The sequence below is a fragment of the Penicillium crustosum genome, assembly GCF_028827405.1.
Source record: "Penicillium crustosum strain IBT 35664 chromosome Unknown utg000003l_segment0_segment0, whole genome shotgun sequence".
Lineage (NCBI taxonomy): Eukaryota > Fungi > Ascomycota > Eurotiomycetes > Eurotiales > Aspergillaceae > Penicillium > Penicillium crustosum.
The window spans coordinates 3,373,868-3,398,231 of record NW_026623124.1 but is presented as its reverse complement, the minus strand read 5'-3'; the positions used below and the strand labels follow the sequence as shown (position 1 = coordinate 3,398,231).

The following is a 24,364-nucleotide window of genomic DNA, read 5'->3' as shown; positions in this document are numbered from 1 at the left end:
TAAGACATGACCCGACAAATTCCCCGTCGGCTCGCACATTACTGGCTGCTCGGGGAGATCCCCGAGACTAACTAAACTTTGCATAGCTGCATTTGGCGATGATGGCCCTGATAGGACAATGTGTGTCTAGTGGACCTGGGAAGGAGAACAAAGAAAACTAGGAGTAGATAAATCGATTTCTAGGGTCCTCGGAATCTGAAAGGACTTCTTTCCTGAAAGAATTTCCCTAAATTTTCCCTTTGTACTTCATCCTCATACACCGCTGCCCATGCCCGTTTACCTCCCGGGGGCTACTGATAGCACTGTTCCTTCACGCGAGGCTGGTCGCGAGATCCCTATCCGTGTTTACAAGCCCGATAATGGCGAGCCCAGCAAAGGCGTCTTCCTGCATTTCCATGGTGGCGGCTTTGTGCTGGCAACACACAAGGAGTGAGAATTAGCCCCTCCGCCGATCCCTCTCCCCCCAACGTAAATAAATTATTAATATTCCTGGACAGTTCCGATAGCAGCCTCCGAGCATACTCCAACGAGTGCCAGCTAACGGCCATTTCAGTCGGATACCGCTTGGCCCCCGAGCATCCCTACCCGGCACCGGTACAAGATGCCATCGATGCCGCCGAGTACATGGTGGACCATGCGGTGGAGGTGTATGGCGGCCCCCTCCAATTTATCGGTGGAGAATCAGCCGGAGGCTGTCTCGCCACTCTATCAGCCTTACATTTATTACGATCACGGCCGTCTTTCAAATTGACGGGTCTCGTTCTGCCTTACGGCTTATTTGATCTAGGTCTTGGGCTTCCGACGATCGCAACTTCGACTAAGCCTCTCATGATCAATTTGGCAATCATGGAGCGGTTCAATAGCGCGTATGTGCCGGGCATGAGCACTGCCGAGCGCAAACATCCTTGTGTGTCCCCACTATACGAGGACCTCCCCGCACTGGTTGCTGCCTCCTCCGTGGGATCGTTGCCCCCCCGCTCTCTTCCTTTGTGGGACGGAGGATCCATTGCTTGATGAGACCATCTTGATGAGCTCGAAGTGGAGCATTGCCGGTGGGGAGGCGATTGTCAAGATCTACCCTGGTGCGACTCATGGTTTCACTGCATTTGCTGGTCTGCCAGTTGCTGAAGAGGCACGTGCAGTGAGTCTAGAATTCATGCAGGAGAAATTGCGTAACTCGGTGTGAGGAAAGAAAATCCCAAATGTTTACGAGAGGAAGTCTACCACTAGGCAGCCATCTAGCGGTGAAATAATTAAAATTGTGGGTTGAGTTGTATCATTCATATCATTGGTAGTTATCTCAGCGTAATAACTACCAACTTAGGTAAAATTAACTAACTAACCAACTATTTAACTAGCTACTATAACCTCCATGTAGGTGATATCCTCCTATTCCCTCCATTGGGCTAGTCCGAGTGTTCATTCTGTGTAGAAAATATGTAAGATTCGAGATTTCCCATAAACAAGAAACGCATGGGGAATGAGGGTGTGATCAATTAATGCACCATTTGCAGTCCAATGATTTCGTGCATGAGATTGTCTGTGTTGGCGTGATGAAGGTAAAACTAATTGGAGGCAGATAAGACAGTTTTGCCGATCTCGGTCCAGAACATCCCGAGGTCGAGTGCGGCTGAACACGTGTTTCGAATATCATCCAAATGCTGTACAAAGTACTCCGTAAGTTGGTAGTACAGGGACAAAGTTAAAGCACGTTCCATCACATCTAGCGCTGACAGAGCGGGAAAGGTATTCGCGATATGATTTGGGAGATCGACAGGAATTTGCGGGTATTGCGGGCTTCCAGGGGTGGAGTGAGATATCTTGGCGGGGGTGCACGGATCCCCCGGGATTCCCCGCGGATCTGACCAGACCCCGAGGCCCAGCCCCGGGGGCTATATACTTTTATAGTTTTCGTTTATATCGTCACTTGGTTACATACTTATCAAGCTAGTTAGCTGTTAGTTAGCTAGCTACCTAAATAGGTCCACGGGTGCATCCGTATATGTACGGAGTACATATGTAAGGAGTAGACATCCACATGGGAATTCTACTACTAAGTATATTCTTGAATTATAGCGGTAGCAGCGCTCACTAGGGAATAGATGAACTTCTCTTCTGACCTATTCTCTATTAGCTATATCCATTTTATTTTACTCATTGTTTAGTACGAGAAGGTTGAGACTAGCGTTTGATTTCTACCTAAGTACCTATGTTGCCTGGACCTCGGAAGGCGTATACTATAGTAAGCGATCTGTGAGGCGGGCGGGCCCGCTACCCGTACTCCATAGTTACCTCCTAGTTACCTAGTTAGGTAGGTAAGTAGGTAAGTAGGTAGGTAGATCGTGGGCTCGTGGACAAGGAAAACCATCGGACTTCATATCCGATCTGGCTTATTTCTATCATTTCTACCATTTGTATCATTTCTATGGCTTTTTATCCAATTCTTTTCATAGGTTAATACTAACATGGTGTGAACACCTTTCTATATTAGGAGGTAAAAAGTACGAATGTAATATGGAACTAGTAAGGTAATGAAAGGCAGGCATAAACATTGAATCCATGGGGGCCTTCGCCAGTGCTACTATTAATGTACTCCGTACATGCATACAGATGTAATCCATACGAGAGGTATAAGCTCAGCCGCAGAGTTCTTGGTCCTAATGCAAGCGCCCGTGATGTACTGTGGTGTGCTCCGTACTCCGTATACAGACGAGCGCATTCTTCTTCCTGTAATACTATGATTGCTGGCCCGTCTCACTTCTCACTTTTCACTTTGGAGGGTAATCATCACGTGTCATCTTCTGGCTGATAATTCGAATCATTGGCCCAGCTGCCCTCGTAAACCCCTGCCTTATTCCTCTTTTGGCTTTAGCGTTATGATCTAACGCTGCGCCAACTTTTGTAATGCAACTGCACCCTAAAACCACACCAAAAAATCCTTTCAGCAGTCCACCTATCAAGGCCTATCAGAGTTTAAAGCGTCGCCCCCAGTTCGAGAGAAGTTATTAATGTAAGACACGCACGCATGATTCATAGGTACTGTGTTGGGGGCCGCCGAGCACACCTAATACTTATATAGGATGAGCATTCAGTCTAGGATTATCCCTCAAACCAGGGGTCTGCGCCAAAAGGAATTAAACACGCCTTAGCTTCTCGTGCATTTATATGACACATAGCCACTCATGGATCCCCGCTCTGTCACCAATACCTCTACCCTTGAACCCAGCTTGCAACTCTTCACAAATCTGTCTCACCTAAAACGCACCACCTGCGACCTCTGCCGAGAGCGCAAAGTACGCTGTGACAGGGGTAAACCCCAGTGTGGTCGGTGCAAAAGGACGGGTCAAACATGTGCATACCCATCAGCTAGTGGGGAGGTGACACGCATCAACTCCGAGCTCAGAAGTCTACAATCACGACTGCGTATGTATCCTGAGTATAGTATACCGAGGAGCTACTGACTTTCCATAGGCCTGGCAGAGTCAAAGTTGCATAAGCAGGATATGGCCTTTCCTGTTGAACTGGTCGGACCTGTTTTGAATTCTAGAAGCAACAACAGCCCTCCCCAGGCACTACCAGTAACCACCGAGACCACGTTGGGAGATCTCGTTATACCACCTGATCTGGAGTCTTGGTAAGAGTGTACAAACCCTTTTATTTTAATTTGGAATCAGGGCGGAACGGATACTGATATGATTGATATGTGATAGGGACCATGCTATGGACTTTGATCCCCTAGATGGGTTGCTTGACCGAGATGTCTCTACCGAAAGCAGTAACCAATGCGAAACTCTAAATTCTAGTGCCCCTCGATCTATCTCATCAGGCTATGGTGACTCGGCCCCATGGCCCTCAGAACCGCTTCATATAGCCCAGCGGACTATGCAGCAGAATGCGCATCCCGACCTGAGAAACGAGGTGGGCGAGATATCACCAGCAACCACAGAACAACTGTATGTCTTTTGCCCCAGATCACCATTAGTATCGCATTTCTCACAATTCCTAGTTTTCATAACTATATCGACATAGTGCATAGACAAATGCCCCTCATCGACACCACAGAGTTCCTTCAGGAGACCGCATACGCTACATTAAATCAGCATCAGGCATTGAAATATGCCGTTGCCATGGCTGGGGCGGGCGCACGTAATACGACATTACATCTTGAGCATCAGTACTATGTTGCCGCAAGATCCCATCTTGAAATGGCGGAGACGCACATGGGAAACTCCTCCTTCTTGAACCTCGAAACTGCACAAACATTAATCTTGATTGCTCGCTACGAATTCACACGGACAGATACCACACGAGCCATTATTACCATGGCCCGGCTTATGCAACTCATTCGTTTGCTTGAACTTGATATCATCGATCGTAGAAGAACACAAGACGATCCCCTCCAGAATTTACATAAGATCCACGAGTCTCGAAACACGTTATGGATTGCATATGCCTTTCATTGTCACGCATCCACTATATTCCCGCGGTGTGAGCCTATCGATATAAAGACTGTATGTATCGAACCCAAGCGTCTGGACTCCCTATAGAACCTGGCTGACAATGAATATAGATCCACACCGCACTCCCCTGCGACTGGACAGAGGGTGACGAAGATATCCCTCAGATATTCCTATCAGAAGCAGCCACACACCCTAAAAACAACAAACTCTCTTCTCTAGCCATATTTGTCCTCGCTATGCGACTGGCTGCATTCACTGAGCAACACCACCGAATGACCGAAGCAAATGTTTCGGGCAAAGGCGCCCCAGACTACAATTTCTGTCTCGCCCACGAACGTATCGAGAATATGATCGGCATGATACTTTCCGCTTTATCCGGATGTTCTCTGCAAACGGAGCCGGACAAAGAGCTGCGCGTGTTGACGCTAGTCGTCACCTTCGGTGCACGCATCACCCTTTACAAGGCAGCCATTGTGAACGTGAAAAAGGCATCCTTCCTAGGGCCCGTGGTGGGAGAAAGTGAGAAAACGGGTGTCTTGGCAGCAAATGCTATGTGTGACGTACTGCTACAGGCAGACGTATTGAATCCTGCTCATGTGCGTACCTCGTAATTTTTTTTCTGCAGGCTCCCGGTTTCCTGTCAGTGCTGATAGCTTCTAGGTCCCCATGTATCGGGCCATGAGCGTAATTATCATGCGCCCTCTGGCGCTAGCGGCCGAGTTTCAACTGTCTGTTGTGCGGAATTCTGCGCAGGGCAGTGGGATGGGCATGTATTATATGAACCGAGAGATTCGGCATTCAATGGAAGTGATATGTGGTGCTATGGATGCTTTCCAGGAAGGCATGTGTCAATACGATGTTGGCATCCGGGAATGTCGGGAGTACTTGGACCGTACGCAGTTTGGGAACCGATTTTCCACCGAGTTTGGAAACAAACGGATGTCAGGGTAGCAGGATATGAGTCTTTAGAATGAGAGAGCGCTAGACAAGAGTATCACTAGACTTAGACATTTGGGTGGTAGCATTTTTAGGGGAGCGTAATGAGTCTGACATGATTTGGAATATATCTTAGATCACACCTTTAATCATTCATCTCTTCGTCTTCATTCAAGCTTAATGCCTAGTGACCAGTAGGAATACAGGATATACGCACGCTGACCTATTTTATAAATACGTGTTTATACACATAGTTCGCCTGTAGTGGTATAAATAGTAACTCCGTGGTCTATTTATAAGCCTCCGTAGTATTCTACTCAGCGGATATATTCCTTCCCAGCAAATACGTAGACTCAGACACTGTGAGATCCCGACCCGGAGCAAAAAGCGTAAAGAAAAGGACCAAAATAAATAGCAGCGATACAAGCTCCATGGTAACATACCGCTGAGGCTTGCCCCCTCGCTTGTTGAGCAGCTGAATTGTCTCAGAACCCTTGTTTTGACCCGCGATCTCATCCTTCCAAGCGACAGTGGAATGGTTTGGATATTCCATGGGTAGAAAGTTGAACTTCGGGGCGCCGGCGCACAAGTCGGCGAGTTGATCGGCATACACTGCCTGGCCGGTGAGAGGGAAGATGACCCTCATAATGAAGTGATTGAGCGGGCCATCGCACGATTGAATCCGGGTCAGAAAGTGGGAGACGTCAAATGCACGCTGCATACGTGGCTTTCGGGATTCTTGATAGCGCTCGAATACAGCGGATATGGCTGATCGTGAGGGTCGGGTGCCCTCTGGGCCACTTTTAACGAGACTAACTACCTCATTCAACAAAGCCGCGCTGCTATCCAAGGCGCAATTTGCCCCGAGGGCAAAATTTGGAGTCACCTGTTGCGTATCACGTTAGCTCGAGTTATAGTGTTGTAGAGTGCTTTATTGTAGATACAACCTTGTGAACGGAGTCTCCGACTAAGGCCAATCGACCGAAATGCCAGTGTTTGAAGATGCCCTCTTCAAGACCGATCAGATGCGCACGGATCTTGTGTTTCCATAACTCCCCAAATACCTATGAGAGTCAGATTAGCTTATTCTCTGGAGGGAGCAACATTGCTACGTACCACGGAGTCACTGATGGGTAATTCGGCCACGGATGCGGCCGCCCTATCAGCCTCGTCCTTGGACCATTTAGCCTTGGTAGGCCATCGCATCTTCTGTGGCAACTTCCAGTTGACGAAGAAGTAGGTTTGGTCCGGCTGGGTGAGAATGAGGAATGAGAGATAAGGATGGCATACCCAATGCATGTCACGTATTCCAAGACCTGGAACGGTCTTTGCCACACCAACAAGAGAGTTGTACGTGGTAACCAGTGCTATGATATCTGTTAGAGCTACTATGTGCCCACATAATGCCCAGGCTACTTACATCTCTTCTCTTCTGTGTTGATATAGTTCGGGATACTGGCATTCGCATTGCGCCACATGAGCTCTCGAACCGTGCTGTGAACGCCGTCGCAACCGATGAGGATATCACCCTCTTCAGTAGTACCGTCGTCCAGTTTCACAACAACGCCGTCCTCGTTGTCGACGACGTCTACCACGCGCTTGCCCGTTACGATGTGGGACTTATCCGGGAGCTGCTCATGGACAATTCGGAGAAAGTTCCTCCTCTCCATAGTAATTGCGTCAAAGCCATTTCTATACACATGAGTACTTGGCCGAAAGCTGTGTTTCTCCGGGATCTCCTACCTTTCGCGCATCATATCGAAAAAGGGTTCTGCGTTGAACGCCTTCCCGGCAGGGTTGCGCACATGAAGCATTTTTAACGGCAGTGCTTCAGCTTCAAGAGCCTGGAGACATCCAATCTGATGAAGGAGTCTAGACCCATTACCCCAGAGGGAAATGCTTGCCCCCCAGTCGGGGGCAACGACTCCCTTCTCTAACACCACATGGTCGATGCCAGCGCGAACGAGCGCATGCGACATAGCCAGGCCGGCTACACCTCCACCCGCAATAATAATACGGAAGGGACGATCAGATATTATAGACATGATTTCTTTCGGGGGATGGTGTCCCGTAAATATTCTATTTACTGTGATTTACAGGCCATACGGCTGTTCATTTGTAGGTCCACATACCCTTGTCGCAGACCTGCATCCTGACATCTGAAACTAGAGATACTTGAACAAGTCGTATGATTAGCATTGGCTGCCACAGCCTCGATCGGCAGCGGCCCCGCCAACGAGGGACATGGATCTATCCCGTTCCGATAAGCCTCCTTCGGGGCATCGGCCGACGGCGCGAACGCTTACAGTCGACATCAGTGAATGGAAGCCATAAGCATGAGATCATGTAGACAGTCATAAATCAAAAATTCAAGTCTTCTTGAATGTGAAAATTGTGCAGCCAACGTACAATTCTCTATACAACACGATGTCGGTTGAAGAGCGCAGCCTGACTCTCGAGTGGACGCAGACATCAGCGTCCACGTATGAGCGTCAGATTGACGACTTCGAAACATTTTTTCGCTTCATTGCAGCCGCTGGTCAGGGCCGACCGGACAAACAAAACTGGTATACCACGACTGCGGTAAAGGTCGACACTCACAGAAACCACTTTGTCGCAGACGTGCGTGAAGCCTGGAAAGCGCTGAGACATGACTTCCCGTCCTATGCGGCTGTCATAGAAAACGATCGCTGGGTGTATCGCCTGGCTGGACATGGTGAAGAGCTTTCTACCTGGCTGGAAGAGACCTTCCATGTGCATTACGTGCAGCGCAGCGCTCGACAGCTGTTCCCCTTTGAAACCAACCCCAGCGAACGTGTGGTACTGCACGTGCTCCCCAACACGCAAGAGCTCGTTCTACAAGCTCCTCATACACATGTCGATGGCATTGGTATGGTCACTTTCTTTAACCATCTGATGCGCCTCCTCGTTGGTCCCGAAGACCATCTTGATCGGCCGTTTGGCACGGAGGGATCGAACCTGACGCCTCCACTCACCACCATGGCCAACGTGAAGCCATACACACCATCCCAAAAGCAGGCCTGGGATGCCAATCTGCAGAATTTCCTCTCACAGTTCCCAACGGTCCGGGTGCATAATGAGAACAGAGGCGCGCGCGCAACAACCGCCAAAATGCAATGGCTTACCTTCTCCCGTGAAGAAACCGCCGCCATTGCCTCCAAGTCCAAAGCACTGGGATTTTCCGTGACTGCCGCGGCCCAAGCCGCTATGTCTCACGCTGCTCGGATTCATGGGCAAGTCTCCAACACGACGCATTCGACCTTTGCGATCTACAGCGCGCGCGAGTACATCGATCCGGCGGTCTATGATCACTCCACTCTAGTAGGCCCGAATGTTCTCAGTATGCCGGGTGTTTTCCCAATTGCCCCGGGGTTTGTTGAAACCGCACAAATGGCGAGACAGGTCTTCTTGGATTATAAGAAGGATGATCTGCTTCGAGCCGCGAGTCCATTCTGGGCAACGGATATTCCTGCCACGCTATCGGCGCCTTTACCACCGGAGTGGCCCGTGGCTGCCGATCTCCAGCTATCTAGTGTTGGTATCGTGGATAATTATATAGATTCAGTCTATCAATCACAGGAGCCGGGTGCGCGCTCCACCCTAGAAGTTCAGGATTTGTGGATCTCGTTGGATATGCTCTATCCCAACGTTGCGGTGGAGATGTGGACATTTAGGGGTCAGTTGGTGATTGAGCTGATCTATAACGAGTCGTATCACCGGGAGGAGAGTGTTCGATTGCTACTTGGACTCATTCACGAACAGTTGTCCCAGGGGTTGGGGCTGAACTTGGGCTTCGATGCCCGATCGCCAGGTGACGAAAGCTTCATGTGTCCTGGGGGCATGGAGATCCTGACCGTTCCTCGTGAAGGACTTGAAGAAGCTACAGGAGTTCCGGTGGATGTTGTGTGAAGACCCCTTCTCACATGAATTTCAAGTGTTATGCATGCGAACATGTTTATTTTTGTACGCAATATAGTAAATATATGTTTCAGGTCGCTACTCCGGATGTTCAATTGAATGCAATATTGTATTCTGATCTTTTTCCTAAATAATAACAGTAGCTATATAAGTATATATCTTAATTTTAAAGAGAATCCGACCAGTAGAGGTCGAGATACTATTAAAAATGTTGTTTTACTGCTTGGTAGTTATATATTTAGGATCTAAACAGGACTGCTACTACTTTCTAAGTGAACATCTGTAATTTAAAAAACCCTACGAGGGAGTTCAACTTCTGAATCCTTGGGCTTTGCGGAGCTCTACTCCGCCATATATTATTCACTCTGATTCTATAGTTTCAATATAAGACGTCTTACAATACATCCATTCTGGGATACATTGGTCTTGGCCCTTTATATCTGGGACATCCACTTGAGTGACTTGACACGGACTACTTAGACCAAACAACCTTCTTTTGGGGGAAATACCCAATTACTCATTTTCTTTCGATTAATACTTTTATTTCCCCTCTTATATAGATGACAGTAACCAGTATGCCGTATTCTGTCGTGGAACCATTCCAGAATTAATTTAGATGGCGAGCCTATGTATCGGTGAAAGGTGCATCACCCTACCTTTCCCCAATGAGCTTCAGCTCGAATGGATATATCCTGGGAGGATAGTACTCCTAAGAGTTTAGTATGACTCCGCAAACCGGCTGCGAGCCCGCAGAGTGGGACCAAAATGCCACAATGCCACAACTCCAAAGAAACAACCTGCTGTCAGACCACCTAGCACACTACATCCCTTTCCAATGCCAAGATTATCGAACAGGGGCTGAGAGAAATGGATGGCAGTGCAGGCAAGGACACTTCGAAGGAAGGCTGTTGACGTGATCCTGTTAGCTTGTGTTTCTCTGTACAGGCGGACGGACGTGATGCCACTTACTGTTCGCCGCAAAAAGACTCGCTGCATAGCGAGGATAGGTGGTTGGAAGATAAATAAAGATGACGTTGGCAAGCTTCGTGAGTCAGTTGCGTTCACAGCGTATAGCAATGGAAAGGGGGGTTACCTACAATGAAGACACAGGACGAAAAGACCACAATGCCAATGGTAGGCGCAATCCAGTGAATATCAGGCCGAGCTGTCCAGCCGAAGATAAATAACCCACAAGGAGCCAGGGCTGCAGCAAAGACACCAGGTAGCAGTCGATGTTCAGGCTTTCCAATTCCCATTTTCATGGTATAGGGCTCGTAGACGAACCATACCAGGAGGAGATAGGTACCTGCTCCAATAATGCAAGCAACAATGATGCAGAGGAACACGACTCCCATCATACCCAGAGAAAAGCCGTGCATGTTGACGTACACCAAAGGGAACGATTCAAAAAACGAGTACTGCAAGTGGCCAATATTAGCGCGGGATCTCCAATGGCTGTTGCAAATAACGTACATAGATTCCGTAAATTAGAGCCGTGTACAAGTTGATGAAGAAAACAGACGGGTCTTGGACTGTCACACGGAAAGGAGTCGTGAGGTAGGTAGCCATGATCTGCAAGATATGGATATCACCCTGCTTGATCTCTGACTGTGAGCGTAGCTTCATATTACCTGTGGCTTTTCGCTGTCGGCGGGCTCGGTAGAGCAGGATGGTCTCAGGGTTTGTCTCTGGGAGACCAAAGAACAACAATATGAAAGTAAAGCCACTCAACATGAGCAGCTCGTACATGGACCATCTCCAGCCGCTCTCTGTCACGGAGAAGCCTGCCAGCAGGGGACCAAGTGCCGGACCGCCGTAGGCAGCGCAAGTCCAAAAAGTCAGACCGTATGGGATCTTATGAAAACCGAAGATATCGGAGGCAGATGCACCACCCGTTGCAAGAACAGGGCCACCAAGGAAACCTTGGAGGAACCTGAGAACGACCAGGCCAGGATAGTTCGTTACGCGACATGCGGCTACCGTCATCATGATGAAGAGGAAAAAGGATGTCATATACGGGATATTGCGGCCGACCCGAGGGACTTCGGATAGAGGGCTGAAGAAAAGAGGACCCATTCCCTGGTGATTGTTAATACAAGCGAAAAGGAAAAGGGGTTACACAACATGGAGAATAAACTTACATATCCTAGGACAAACATTGACATAACTAGCGTAGATACCTGGCGTGAGATGCCAAAAATCTCGATGAATATGGGTTCTGCCGGGCTGATGATGGCCGACCCGCTGTAGACTGGGAGATGATCAATTTTTGTTATAATATCGTGAGTGGAGTTTGAGACATACTAGCGAAGGTCAAGAGGCATATCTGGAAGAAGACAAATGACTTCTTAGCTGTAGACCAGTTCTGAGGGTTCTCTGGGTCCTCCGGCCCATCCCAATCCACAAGGTCGTTGGCTTCTCCTGACTGTGAAGATGTCTGCGATGACACCGCTACCTTTTCAATATCTGCTACCTTGGCGTCACTCTCTGGAGCTCTAGGATCACCGATTGGAGGCACGCCATTTTGACCCGAGACCCAATCCCAGAGCTGTCTGGCAGGAGTATGGTTGAGGACGGACGCCATAGTTGGATAGGGTGATGGTCTTCCACGCCGATTGAGTTCAAAGCGAACGAATGCCAGAACACACAGAAAGAAGATATGGAACTAAAAAATACTAACTATATATTAATACATGCAAAACAACGCCCAAATGGCGGCCCTAGCGGCCGGATTTCCGGCAGGGTTATTTGTATTACGGGGCGTCGGCCGAGCTCCCGAAGGCTGATCAGCCCTAAATATACCTCTTTAGAAGGCATCTAAAAGCACCTCAAATCATCACGCATACTCATCACATTCAGAAACGAACTGGAAAAAAAAAATGCATTACTCAGTGGATTCCGCTCGAGTCCCGTTTATCGTTCTCACTATTCTGGCTGCCATCCTCCTGGAAGGCATCCTGATGGTCGATGGCGGCTTGTTCGCCATGTTAAAGCCCGTCTGGACACAGACATTAGCCGACGGAAAGTACCTGCACCAGTTATACACGGGCCTGCCAATCATTGACCAGATACTCGCAATCTCGGTCTGCTTCTGGGATCCTGTCGCGACCAATCTCCCGATTCTTCGGCTCCAGTCGATCATGCTTTGCGCCCCTCTGCAGACATTCGCCGTTTGGGCGACAATTGAGAGCATGCGCAGGGGCGAAAAACATACACTTCTTCGAGTGGTCCCGATATATGTGTTCCTGTGGCAATACTTGGGTACGGCCATATTTTTCCCCTTCTATCTCTTCGTCGAGCTCTCGCAGCATTTCGGCTCCAGCAACCGCACCGACCCCAGCATTTCCTACTACGATGCAAAGGCTCTTCTACCGGCGACATTGCTAGCCATGGTGCTTCCGTATCGCAATGTGTACTTTCCTCCAAGTGGCACTACGGAGGCGCAGCTCCACATGTTCATCGCATTCTACCAACTTGGACCATTCGCCACCTACATCCTGACTGCTGGAATTGCTAAATATATCTCATCCGGCAAGGAAGAAGAATCCCGGCTTCCGTCCAACTCGGATGCTCCCTGGATTAAAGCAATATATGCGGTGTATGGAATATTCTCTGTGCTGGCTCATATTGGTGTGATTCTGCGTGTGACTTTCTCATCCGACCCAACATTCTCACTGTCGAGGTTGTTCTTTCCGGCCTTTCAAAATCTTTGGAACCCCGAGGCGGCAGCGCGGCGCTATGTGGAGGAGCATTTATTCTTCCTCCAATGGGATTTCATCCTCGTTGTACTCGGCTGCAGCATCTATGCTAGCCGTGTAGCGCAGGGTATGTACAGCTCTAGAGAAAGTGGCTCTTCTACATTCTTCGGTGTTGGGGGAATTTTGATCGCCAGTCTGGCTAGTATGATCTTCAGTCCCGGTGCCATGATTACAGCAGTTTTGTACGTACGGGAGGATTTTATTCGTGAAGAATATGCCACGAAACAGAGACGGGAGAAACAGACGGAAGTGCTCCAGGATTCTCAGTAGCTCTGGATCATTTATGACAACGCATGAATTGGAAAACACCAGGGTCTAATACACATAGCACCTGATGAATCTTAGGCTAGGGTCTGCCAAACTACGAACTGCTTGGTTGAACATGGAGTTTCATTGAAATATAGAAGACTTACACAATAAACCAGTTGAGCTTTATCAATTTATTAGTTATGAGGTATCATGATGCCTTTGAACCTGCCTATGTATATTGGACAGAAAAGCGTTTAGAGATACCAACTGTTCTGGCTTTATATTGACCTAGAATATTCAGTCAGTAATTAAACATAGTATCTTCACCATTGAAAATATTAGTCTTAACACTAGGTGTGCTTCGATAAACCTTCAATTCATTCAAATAGCACAATACGGACAGGAGTAATAGCAGAAAAAAATAGATATGATTGTGCTGTGAATCGCGTAAGGTGGGTTTATATTTATGAGGCTGGATCTATCACACCCCAATCCTCTTTGATAATGTCACATGCACGCTCAGCTACTGCGTACACAGTAGCCTGGATGTTTCCTTGTGTGATCATAGGGAAGACACTGGCATCGATGATCCTTACATTAGTTGTCCCATGTACCAACAACCGATTGTTGACCACACCTCCGCTCTCCCGTGGCATCATAGGGCAGGTACAGGAGGGATGATATGATGTCCACAGCCTGTCTTTCACAACCTGTCTAGCCGTTTCGAGCTCTGATAGGTTAGATGCGTAAGACGGTATGCGGTTATCAGGTTTCAAAAGTTGTCTCATTGGTAGATCATCGACGATACGCTCCAAGAATTGAATGCCACGAGCCAACATTTCAACATCAAGCGGATGAGATAGGTAGCCCGGGTCAATTCGCGGTGGAGAGCCAATAGCAGCGCTACTGATATGTACACTGCCACGCGACAAAGGGTGATTGAGTCCCGCCATCAGTGTGATGAAATTCTCAGGCCGTTGTGGACTATAAACCTGAGTCATATTGGTGCTGCCATGCGGCTCCATGTTCATCTGAGATGGAGTGATGCCGTACCAGAAGGTATTCTCCTTCTGGTCCACCATCATATTTGCCAACTCCTCATACTGTGCTTTGTGAGTAAGGGAAAGACACGGATCGCATAGGTTGAGGTGCGTGTCAATGAGGGACTGCCCTATTTCAGAGGACATGCGACCGCCTGTGTCGACTGATGGCACATACGCCAGGCCATATGGTATGCCGGACAAAGGGCCCGTACGAGTTTCCCCATATTGCTTCAGTAGACCCTCAATCACTGCTGGGTCTCGCGCCATGTCGTTGGTAATTTGGCCATCGGCGACCTCGAATGAAACGCTGGCGAATGAATGATCTTGCAGGTTCTCTCCGACACCAGGGTTATCGATTACCACATCAATTCCATGCTGCCCAAGAATTGCTGCAGACCCAATGCCCGAGTTTTCCAGGATCTGAGGACTTTGGATGGCCCCGGCAGCCAGAATCACCTCATCTGCGGTAAACTCGGATAGCTGGCCGTCCTTCCCATATACTTGGACACCAGTCGCAGTGACAGTTTGGGATGTAGTACTGAAGAGCAGTTTGTGCACAGCCGTTTCAGTGATCAAGTGCAGGTTGGGTCGCGCCTCGATCTCTGGGGAGTAATAAGCCGAAGCCGCGTAGGATCGTTGGTGCGTTCCAGGATCAACAGTATTTGGAGGCATAAACGCCCCTTGCTTTCTTCCAAGAATCGGATCCTGGCCATTTTCGAACCCAAGGTTGCGAAATGCTGCAATCCAGGCCTTATGGAAAGGGCCGTAGACATCGGGGAAGCTGATGGGAAGCGGACCCTGAGCACCCTGGTTATCAACTTTTACGTACGAGTCCAGGGAGAGCAGATCGTTTGTTGCCTTGGATGCTGGATGAAAGGTATGGAACTTCTTATAATATGGTGCTAAGGTGTCGAAAGACCATCCCTGCACCCCCAGTCTCTCCCAGGCCTCGAAATTTCGGGGCGTAGGATAAACGATGGCGGCCACATTGATGGCACTAGATCCTCCCAGCACTTTACCCCTGGGTTGGGGGATCTGTCTTCCATTCAAGCGTTCCTATGCATTCCAATTAGGATTATACGTTATTTACTGGTTTCAGATTTCTTACTTGAGGTTCACTCCAGAAATTCCAATCATAGGCTGGGTCACCCCAAAGACTGAATAGTAACCCTGGGGTATCAATCTTTGGGTCTCCTCGACGGTCCGCACCCGCTTCGATGAGGAGAATTCTCTTGTCTTCTAACTCACTGAGACGACGAGCGGCAACAAGTCCAGACAAGCCTCCGCCAACAATGATCGCATCGTAGTGACATGGCTTGGGGTCCTTCTGGAAGGAGGCAAGTTTGCTCCAGGAGGTTCCCATTTTCGTGGATGAGATTCCCTCGCTTGAACTCACGAAATGGTTCAATACCCAACGTTTAGTGATGTGATACTATAAAATTAAAAGTGCGGGTTGGGTTTCTGACGTTGGATGGGGGCCGTTAGATGGGGGCGGATGATCCACATGAGGCTAAGTGCGAGAGCGGCCGAGCGGCCGATGAAGGTAAGATTAGGGTTCAACATATCACTATTTTCAACCTCGTAAGATATCCGAGTTGACAATCGGGTCAGCAATTAGACCCGTCGAGCCTTCGGCCTACAATCTCGGGCTCTCGCGCAAAAAGGTCAATATTACCTAGCACTCGGCGGACTAACCGATCCATCCGAGGCATCGCCATAGTACGGAGAACACCGGGGTGGAATCAGCCTCGCTATCGCTACAATGAGGAGGGGTAGTAAGCAGATGGCTCTTGGGAGGCTGCCAAATAACTAGATATAGAAGCAAGTGTTCCCATAGTCACTTCCTATCCAGACGCTCCATCATACCTCGTTCATTCCGATTAAGTTACCATGCCTTACGCACACGACACTCCTCCGGCTGAAGATGTCAGCCTCGAGCCCATCGCAATCTGTGGCATGGGTAAGTTTGAATCCAAAAGAAGTTGGGGTTTCCACTAACTGTAGTGCAGCCTGCCGCCTCCCTGGCAATGTCGGCTCCCCCTCTGCCCTGTGGGATCTGCTCTTGAGGAAAGGCGCCGGGAACACTATGCGAGTCCCGGAGTCCCGGTTCAATATTGATGCCCACCTCCACAAGAATGGTGAGCGCCCGGGCAGTATGAATGTGGGCGGTGGTTACTTCCTCGACGGCCGTGCAGAGAACTTCGATCCCACATTCTTCAACATGACCCCTGTCGAGGCCATGTGGTTGGACCCACAGCAGCGAAAGATCCTCGAGGTCTGTTACGAGGCCCTCGAGTCTGCCGGTCTCACCCTGGAACAGGTGTCCGGTACCAACACAGGTGCATTCATTGGTAGTTTCACTGCCGACTATCAGCAGATGACCTTCCGGGATCCGGACTTCCGCCACAGCTATGCGGCCACTGGTGTTGATCCAGGTATTATCAGTAACCGGGTGGGGAATGTTTTTGACTTAAATGGGCCGAGGTAGGATGTATGCCTCACAGACATATGGACCGAACTAATGCAATTAAAGCTTCACTATAAATACCGCATGCTCCTCGTCAGTATACGCAATTCATCATGCTTGCCATGCACTACGTGCTGGAGATTGCCAAGCGGCTCTAGTTGGTGGTGTCAACCTGATCCTCACGGTCGATCAGCATATGAACACAGCCAAACTGGGTGTGCTTTCACCAACCTCATTCTGTCATACGTTCGATGCTGCTGCCGATGGATACGGCCGTGGCGAGGGTGCTGGCGCTCTGTATCTGAAGAGAATGAGTGATGCTATCCGCGATGGTGACATTATTCGAGCTGCCATTCGCTCTTCAGCTGTTAACACGAATGGTAAGGTTCCGGGCTATGGTATCACTTATCCGAACATGAAGGGCCAAGAAAAGGTCATCCGCGCCGCATACAAGCGCGCCAATCTCGATCCAGACCAGACTGCCTATTTTGAATGCCACGGAACCGGTACGCCAGTGGGAGACCCCATTGAAGTCCGCGCCGTGGCTAGTGCGATGAATGACACCCGGTCGGAGGATCGGCCCCTTATTATTGGCGCTGTTAAGCCTAACATTGGCCACAGCGAAGCAGCCAGTGGAATCTTCGCCGTTATGAAGGCCGCATTGATGGTGGAAACCGGTTTGATCCCTGGCGTCGCTGGCCTGAAGACAGTTAACCCAGAGATCCCCGAGAAAGAGTGGAATGTGAAGGTTAACCGTGATACCCTGCCTTGGCCTGAAGAATTTGAGTCCCGTCGGGCCAGTGTTTCCTCTTTTGGATATGGTGGCACAAACGGCCATGTCATTGTAGAAGAGGTGAAAGCACTCTATCCGCAATACCAGCATGGGGCCCGCAAGGCCCTGGCCAATTACGATCACTCAGCTACCAGGCCACTACTTGTCACCTTGTCGGCGCACGAGAAGACAACCCTAATCCGCAACATCGAGGCGCATGCCAAGGTAGTCGATCAATACTACCTCTCGGACTTTGCGCATACCCTAAACAACCACCGCAATCGCTTCGTCCAGCGGGCATTTGTTGTTGCTAGCGAGGCCACAGCGGCATCTGATATGGAAACTGCCAATTTCAAGTTTGGCTCTTGCACCAAGCCCATTTCCGATCTTGCCTTCATTTTCACCGGACAAGGTGCGCAGTGGGCAGGTCTCGGTCGAGAGGCCACTGAGACCTTCCCCGTTTTCCGCCACACGATTCGACGCTTGGATCGGGTACTCAAAGGGATCGATCATCCTCCTAACTTTTCGATCGAGGAGGAGCTCAAGGCCCCGGCAGAGACGAGCCGAATCAACGATGCTAGCATTGCCCAGCCGACACTGGTAGCCACCCAGATCGCCCTCGTGGACCTCCTGGCATCGTGGAATATTGTTCCTACTGCAACTGTTGGTCACTCAGCAGGTGAATACGCAGCGGCATATGCTGCTGGTCTAGCCTCTGCTCCGGAGATCATCATCGCTGCTTACTACCGCGGCTACTCACTGGGACGTAACGCACCCGCTGGTGGTTCGATGATGGCGGTGGGGCTTGGCCGTGATGAGGTCGAGGTATATCTCGCCAGCCTCAGCAAGGAGCTCGTAATTGCCTGCGAGAACTCCCCCTCTAGCGTTACTCTCAGTGGCCCAGTGGCTGCCATACATGAGGCGCGGGACCTCTTCGCAGAAGAGAAAATCTTTGCCCGCGAGCTGCGGACTGGGATGGCATATCACTCGCCCCATATGGAGCCCGTTGCCGGCCCCATGGTTGAGTTGGTCACTAATGCTTACTGCAAATTGGACGGCTATGACCGCCAGTGGCGCTGCCCGCGCAGGGCTATGGTTTCATCCGTCACCAATCAAGCCGTTCTTACAGGAGACATCACTCCAGCTTACTGGGCGCGCAATCTCACCGGCCGTGTGCTATTCAACACTGCCGTACAGACCCTCGCAAAGACAGAGGAACTCAGAGATATTACCGGTTTTGTTGAAGTGGGCCCTCACTCAGCTCTGTCCGGGCCCTTCAAGCAAATTTGCCAGGCAAATGCTTTCACCAGTTATACATATGTCACTACCCTAATCCGGAACCAGGATGGGGCGCATTCCCTGCTTAAGACAGCCGGTGAGCTATTCCTCGCAGGATATGCCGTGGACATGCAGAGGGTAAATCGGCTAGACGGTCCTTCCCTGGACTTCCAGCTGGACTTGAAGGCCTCTGGCAAGCGTCCGTTCACCCTGGCCGATCTGCCTCCATACCAGTGGAATTATGAGAAGGTCTACTGGGCGGAGCCTCGTGTCAGTGCCGAGTACCGTCATCTCACCCATGCGCGCCACGACCTGCTGGGTAGCAAAATCCCCGGACTTTCATCTCATGCAATGGTCTGGCGGAATATTTTGCGAGTCCGGGACATCCCCTGGCTTCAGGACCACAAGGTAAGTTCGTCTCTTACAAGACAGAAGAAGGTACAGTTGCTAACTTAGAACACCTAGCTGGGAGGTTCCAATATGTTCCCTGCCGCTGGACATATTGCTCTGGCCATCGAGGCGGCCCGTCAGCACTGTGAGATTACAGGTGTCAATATGTCGGGAGCAGTCTTGCGCGATGTTGAGCTGAAGACCGCACTGATTATCCCAGACACCGACACCGGCATAGAAATTCAGCTCCGACTAGCCCAGAACTCCTCGTCTAAGTCCCCTTCGTACTATTTTGCCGTGGAGTCCTGCACCGACAACAACTGGACTATTCACTCCGATGGCACGATTCTTCCAGTCTCTGAACCTGAATCAGCGGACGTGCGCCCCCACCCTGTGAACCCTGGGGTTCTCACCCAGCGACACAGAGGTAAGCGGTGGAACGACACTTTCCGCAGCGTGGGTTTCGAGTACGGCACCTCATTTGACACCCTAGACAAGATCAGAACGCACGATAAGTACTACCAGGCAGTTGGACAAATCCCGCTAGCCACCAGCAGCGAACGTATGGTGGATGAGTCCCGTTACATGCTCCACCCTTCCACCGTGGATTGCCTTTTGCAGCTCTGCATCATATCCATCCACGCTGGTCTTTATCAGACAATGCCATGGGGTGTTGTGCCTATCAAGTTCGAGGAAATTACCATACTTGGTCCGGATGATGCTGCCAACACAGTTGGTCAGGCAGTGGCTTGGAATGATGTCCGCGGTGAGCGCGCTCGCTACTTCAACACCGATGCCCAGTTAGCTACCCCAACGGGGCGGGTTGTCGTCGACATCAAGGGGCTCCATACGGTTGCATACGAGGCTGCTTTACCCCCAGGAGATGAGGCAGCTGCGAAACCAGCACCTTATGCCGCAGTGGAATGGAAGCCCGACTACACAATTCATGGGCTGCAGAAGGTGCCCCTGGGACCTGACATGCTGTCCAGCATCATTTCCCTTCTGTGCCACAAAGAACCTGTGGCTTCGGCTCTGCTGGTCGATTCATCAACTTCTCTCGATCTCGAGACTGTGCTGAGTGCACTTTCACCGGCGGCTGAGATTTCTGTGGCAGCGGTGCAGACGTCGGCGACAGATTCCTCGCGCACCAAGAATGTCGTCATCCCAGAAGGACCGCTGGACCTAGCCAACTTGAATGTCAAGGACACAAGCCTGGTACTTATCGCGGGCGAGGATGCCCAGCAGCTGACCGAATCCGACATGTGGGCTTCTCTGGAGTCTGTCCTTAGTGTTACCGGCATCGCCCTCGTCCCAATTGATAGCTCTGTGGCACCCACGGTCCAGGCTAGCATCGAAAAGGCAGGCTTCCTCGTCACAGCCAAAATCGCGTCAGAGCAGACATTGTTGCTTGTCTCCCGTTTCATTGAGAAGGGCTCTTCCAGCAACAGCAGCCCAGACGATAATATCAAATTAGTGTACTCCCCTCTCCATTCGGCTCCACCCCTCGCCCTAGCAGACGCTCTACGGCTTCAGGGTGCTGAGGTTTTGATTAAAACTCTCGAGGAGGTGGATTTGGCCGCTGACAAGGAGCTCATTCTCTTCAACCCATATGCCAACATCCTCTCTCAGCCGGAAACGACCTCGTTCGACGCACTGAAACAGATCATCCCGTCTGGGGCATCTGTCACATGGATCACGGCTGGAGTCAACGAGTGCACATCCACCCATGGTGGCATGGTCCCCGGTTTCCTGCGAGTGCTTCGAGAGGAGCAGAAGATGTCCAAGCTGACCTGGTTGGATGTGGACCAAAACGAAACGTTTGAGTCTATCGCACAGGCGCTGGCGTCTATCCGTCAGGGTGCCGCAGGATCGGTGACCGAAAACGAGTACTGGCTACACCAAGGTGTATGCCATATCAGTCGAATTGTGCTGAACGATGAGCTCAACGCCCGAATGATCGTCGATGAAAAGAAGCTGGTGCAGATGTCCCTGCCTAGTGGTCAACCACTCCAGGCCAATGTTGAGCAAGGTAAGATTACCTTTGCCCACAGCAACCGCTTTGATGGCATTTCTCTCCAGCCGGACGAGATCGAAGTCCAGGTCACCTCCTGCGAGGTATACAAGCAAGACCTGCAAGCTTCGGCCGAGGGTCTTCGGGTAGCTGCTGGCACCGTCCTCAACGTCGGAGGCAATGTGGAGGAAGGTCTCTTGGGGAAGACGGTGGTGACATACGTGACGAACGCACTCCAGACTATCGTCCGAGTTCCAGAGGCATTGTCAGTCCAGTGTGATCCTGCCGTTGGGAATCAGTTCGTGTCAGCGCTGCCAGGGCTGTGCAGGGCTGTTAACGCTGTTTCAAGCATCTCGGGCCCGATTACGCAAAAGCACGTCCTCCTCCTTTCTTCATCGGAGGCCTTTTCCAAAGATCTCGCCCAGATTAGCAGGGCACTGAACTTCCCACTCGTGATAGCTGAGGGCCTGTCTCACATCCGCCAAGTTATGAAGACAGCCGGGTCTTCGCTAGTCGTCGTGGCCGAGGACTTCTCCGATAGAAACCAGAAGGTGTGGCGCGAAATGCCCTCCGGTGGATGGTTCGTACTCAGCGAAGATGTCCACGGTGCCCTATCTGCCCCATCGGACGTCACTCCATTCACGCGCGGTGTACGCTTCGCTGCGACATCAGTCCAGTCCTCATTCAATATTGACAAGGCCGCACTGGGCAAGATCATGCGCGAGACTGTTGCATCCATTGACAGCACAATGGAACCAGCGCTTGTCTACAGCACAAACGATGTGAATTCCGTCACAAGTATCACCGCTGACAGATTCATCATGACATACAACTACGATAGTGACATCGTCGAAGTTGCACCATCCACCCCAAAGCTTCGCTTTTCCTCTGAGGACATCTACTTACTGGCTGGCTGCCTGGGCGGTCTCGGCCGCAGTCTCACATCGTGGATGATGGAGCGCGGCGCCCGGCACTTTGCCTTCATCTCGCGCTCCGGAGACGACAAACCAGAAGCCGCGCAACTGACGTCATCTCTCCGTGAGGCGGGTGCACAGCCCCAAATCTTCCGCGGCGATGTCTCCAATGTCTCTGATGTAAAGAACGTCATTGAGGCCATCACATCCGGGCCCGATGGCAAGCGCATCCGCGGCGTTGTCCACGCGGCCATGGTGCTCCAGGACGGCATCTTCGGACCCCAGACATCCATTGAAAAGTTCCAGGCAGCCATCACGCCTAAGGTAGATGGAGCGCTCGCTTTGCATCATGCGCTCAAGGATCAAGAGCTAGACTTCTTCGTCATGACAAGCTCCATCTCTGCTATTGTTGGCCAACCCAGCCAGTCCAACTATGCCGCCGCTAACAGCTTCTTGGACAACCTGGCCTGCCAGCGCAACCATATGGGTCTGGCTGCAACCTCCGTGGCGTTGCCTATGGTTCTAGGCGTTGGTGTCGTGGCGGAGAACGATGCGTTGGAGGAGAAGATCACGCGTCGCGGTATGTATGGAATCGACGAGCGCGACTTGCTCCGCACGTTTGAAGCCGCCATGTCGTCGCGGCCCCGGTCGGATTTGAAGTATCAGGAGGCTAGTATCCTGCTGGGTCTGGACCCAAGCCGGTTGGCCGGGGCGTGGACGGCTGCCCGCGAGAATACCGATTTGGACTGGGTCGAAGATGGCCGGTTCATTGGGCTGAAGGCGCTGGTTGAGGCGGCATCTGGTGGAAAGAACGGCGACGACGCAAAGGATGGCGGCGAGGGGGTGTCGCAGCACAGGCGGTTGCGGTTGCGCAAAGTGATGGTGTTGATGCTGCAGTGGATGTGGTCGCGGCGTGCCTCATGCAGAGGTGTGCAGGTATCTTGATGATGTCAGTGGAGGACTTTGCCCTTGAGGGGTCTAGCGTTGGAGGATATGGGTTGGACAGTATGATTGGTGCTGAGCTACGCAACTGGTTGTTCAAGATGTTTGGTCTCAATATCCCCTTCCAGGAGTTGCTGTCGACGTCTCTCACGTTCAAGGGGTTGTCACTATTGGTCTTGGAAGCTTTAGAGGTGAATGTGGCTTAGAATTATATAGCTCGCATGACTCTGGATCTTAGATATACAAGTGAAAGTTTGTTTAAGGAGAAATAATACATATACGCATTGCTTGAAAGTCTCACCTTGGATGTTGCCCGCAATGTCATAAAATGTTTGTAATACAAGTATTTGAGTTATGGATACATCTGACACATCAACAATACATATCGCTCGATTCGCACCAATTCTCTACATTTTACGTCTCGATATTATACCACTCTATTTGATCCATATGATAACAATTTAGTTAAATATAAAGAATGTCTAGTTGTGTATCTAGTAAAAGCAGTGTAAATATTTGATCTTTAAGAGTTACATGTTTTAAATCTCTTGTATAGAGCTGGTAATCACCAAGGAAAGCAGGCGGTGATCCAGGCGGTCAGGATTTACTGCTTGAAAGAATCTACTGCCATCCACAGGTGGACCGGAGTTCCACTTAGTAACCACATCGGGGAACCTCCAGGGCTTGGAATTCGAACTTCTATGCCTTAACCCATCTGCTTCAGATGGGCGGCCGTATAGGGGCTGTGAAATCTCGGTTCGGGTGTAAAACCTGCAAGTAGGTTTCCGCAGCTGTTTTTAGACTTAAGCTCTAACCGCCGACCAGAATCCGAAGAGTCAAATGTGGCGAGGAGAAGCCGAATTGCCTTCGGTGCTCAAGCACAGGACGGAAATGTGAATATGAGGGTAGACAGAAAACTCTCTGGACTCCCTCCACGCCATTTGCTCTTACACTCGGACACACACTGTCATTTTCTCAAAATGCAGGGCAACGAGAATGTCGCGCATTTGAATATTACTTCCAGCATGTATCCCAACATTTGGCAGGTGGAATGAACGTAGATTTCTGGACAGGAGTTGTGCCTCAGATATGCCGCAGTGAGCCGGCTGTGTGGAATGCAGTCATTGCAATTAGCGCATTGTATGAAAATCCGAAGCAGTGCATGGACTTTCATTTTTTGAGGGATCGCCGAAAAAAAGCACATT

General features: G+C 50.4%; 8 protein-coding genes across 8 annotated transcripts; 5 read left to right on the top strand and 3 right to left on the bottom strand.

The window, feature by feature from the left end:
* Nucleotides 1-268: 268 nt before the first annotated feature.
* N7487_008369 (uncharacterized protein) lies at nt 269-1,014 on the top strand (the record flags this gene model as incomplete). Its single annotated transcript, XM_056876099.1, has 2 exons — nt 269-429; nt 498-1,014. The coding sequence occupies 2 exons, from the start codon at nt 269-271 to the stop codon at nt 1,012-1,014; spliced, it is 678 nt and encodes a 225-aa protein (XP_056728287.1).
* Nucleotides 1,015-3,182: 2,168 nt separating this feature from the next.
* Nucleotides 3,183-5,411, top strand: N7487_008368 (Zn(II)2Cys6 transcription factor; the record flags this gene model as incomplete). The annotated part of the gene is made up of 6 exons (XM_056876098.1): nt 3,183-3,423; nt 3,472-3,634; nt 3,711-3,953; nt 4,007-4,511; nt 4,571-5,056; nt 5,121-5,411. 6 exons carry the CDS (start codon nt 3,183-3,185, stop codon nt 5,409-5,411), a joined length of 1,929 nt encoding a protein of 642 aa, XP_056728286.1.
* Nucleotides 5,412-5,709: 298 nt separating this feature from the next.
* Nucleotides 5,710-7,441, bottom strand: N7487_008367 (FAD-dependent oxidoreductase; the record flags this gene model as incomplete). The annotated part of the gene is made up of 5 exons (XM_056876097.1): nt 5,710-6,282; nt 6,344-6,460; nt 6,513-6,763; nt 6,817-7,088; nt 7,140-7,441. 5 exons carry the CDS (start codon nt 7,439-7,441, stop codon nt 5,710-5,712), a joined length of 1,515 nt encoding a protein of 504 aa, XP_056728285.1.
* A 382-nt stretch (nt 7,442-7,823) lies between these two features.
* On the top strand, nt 7,824-9,326 carry N7487_008366 (uncharacterized protein; the record flags this gene model as incomplete). The annotated part of the gene is made up of 1 exon (XM_056876096.1): nt 7,824-9,326. The coding sequence occupies one exon, from the start codon at nt 7,824-7,826 to the stop codon at nt 9,324-9,326; it is 1,503 nt and encodes a 500-aa protein (XP_056728284.1).
* A 726-nt stretch (nt 9,327-10,052) lies between these two features.
* N7487_008365 (MFS transporter) lies at nt 10,053-11,919 on the bottom strand (the record flags this gene model as incomplete). Its single annotated transcript, XM_056876095.1, has 6 exons — nt 10,053-10,240; nt 10,305-10,377; nt 10,433-10,753; nt 10,809-11,414; nt 11,477-11,586; nt 11,640-11,919. The coding sequence occupies 6 exons, from the start codon at nt 11,917-11,919 to the stop codon at nt 10,053-10,055; spliced, it is 1,578 nt and encodes a 525-aa protein (XP_056728283.1).
* A 295-nt stretch (nt 11,920-12,214) lies between these two features.
* On the top strand, nt 12,215-13,363 carry N7487_008364 (uncharacterized protein; the record flags this gene model as incomplete). Its single annotated transcript, XM_056876094.1, has 1 exon — nt 12,215-13,363. One exon carries the CDS (start codon nt 12,215-12,217, stop codon nt 13,361-13,363), a length of 1,149 nt encoding a protein of 382 aa, XP_056728282.1.
* A 443-nt stretch (nt 13,364-13,806) lies between these two features.
* N7487_008363 (GMC family oxidoreductase) lies at nt 13,807-15,748 on the bottom strand (the record flags this gene model as incomplete). Its single annotated transcript, XM_056876093.1, has 2 exons — nt 13,807-15,441; nt 15,494-15,748. The coding sequence occupies 2 exons, from the start codon at nt 15,746-15,748 to the stop codon at nt 13,807-13,809; spliced, it is 1,890 nt and encodes a 629-aa protein (XP_056728281.1).
* Nucleotides 15,749-16,275: 527 nt separating this feature from the next.
* Nucleotides 16,276-23,365, top strand: N7487_008362 (uncharacterized protein; the record flags this gene model as incomplete). Its single annotated transcript, XM_056876092.1, has 5 exons — nt 16,276-16,345; nt 16,395-16,869; nt 16,919-19,310; nt 19,368-23,130; nt 23,172-23,365. The coding sequence occupies 5 exons, from the start codon at nt 16,276-16,278 to the stop codon at nt 23,363-23,365; spliced, it is 6,894 nt and encodes a 2,297-aa protein (XP_056728280.1).
* Nucleotides 23,366-24,364: the final 999 nt, after the last annotated feature.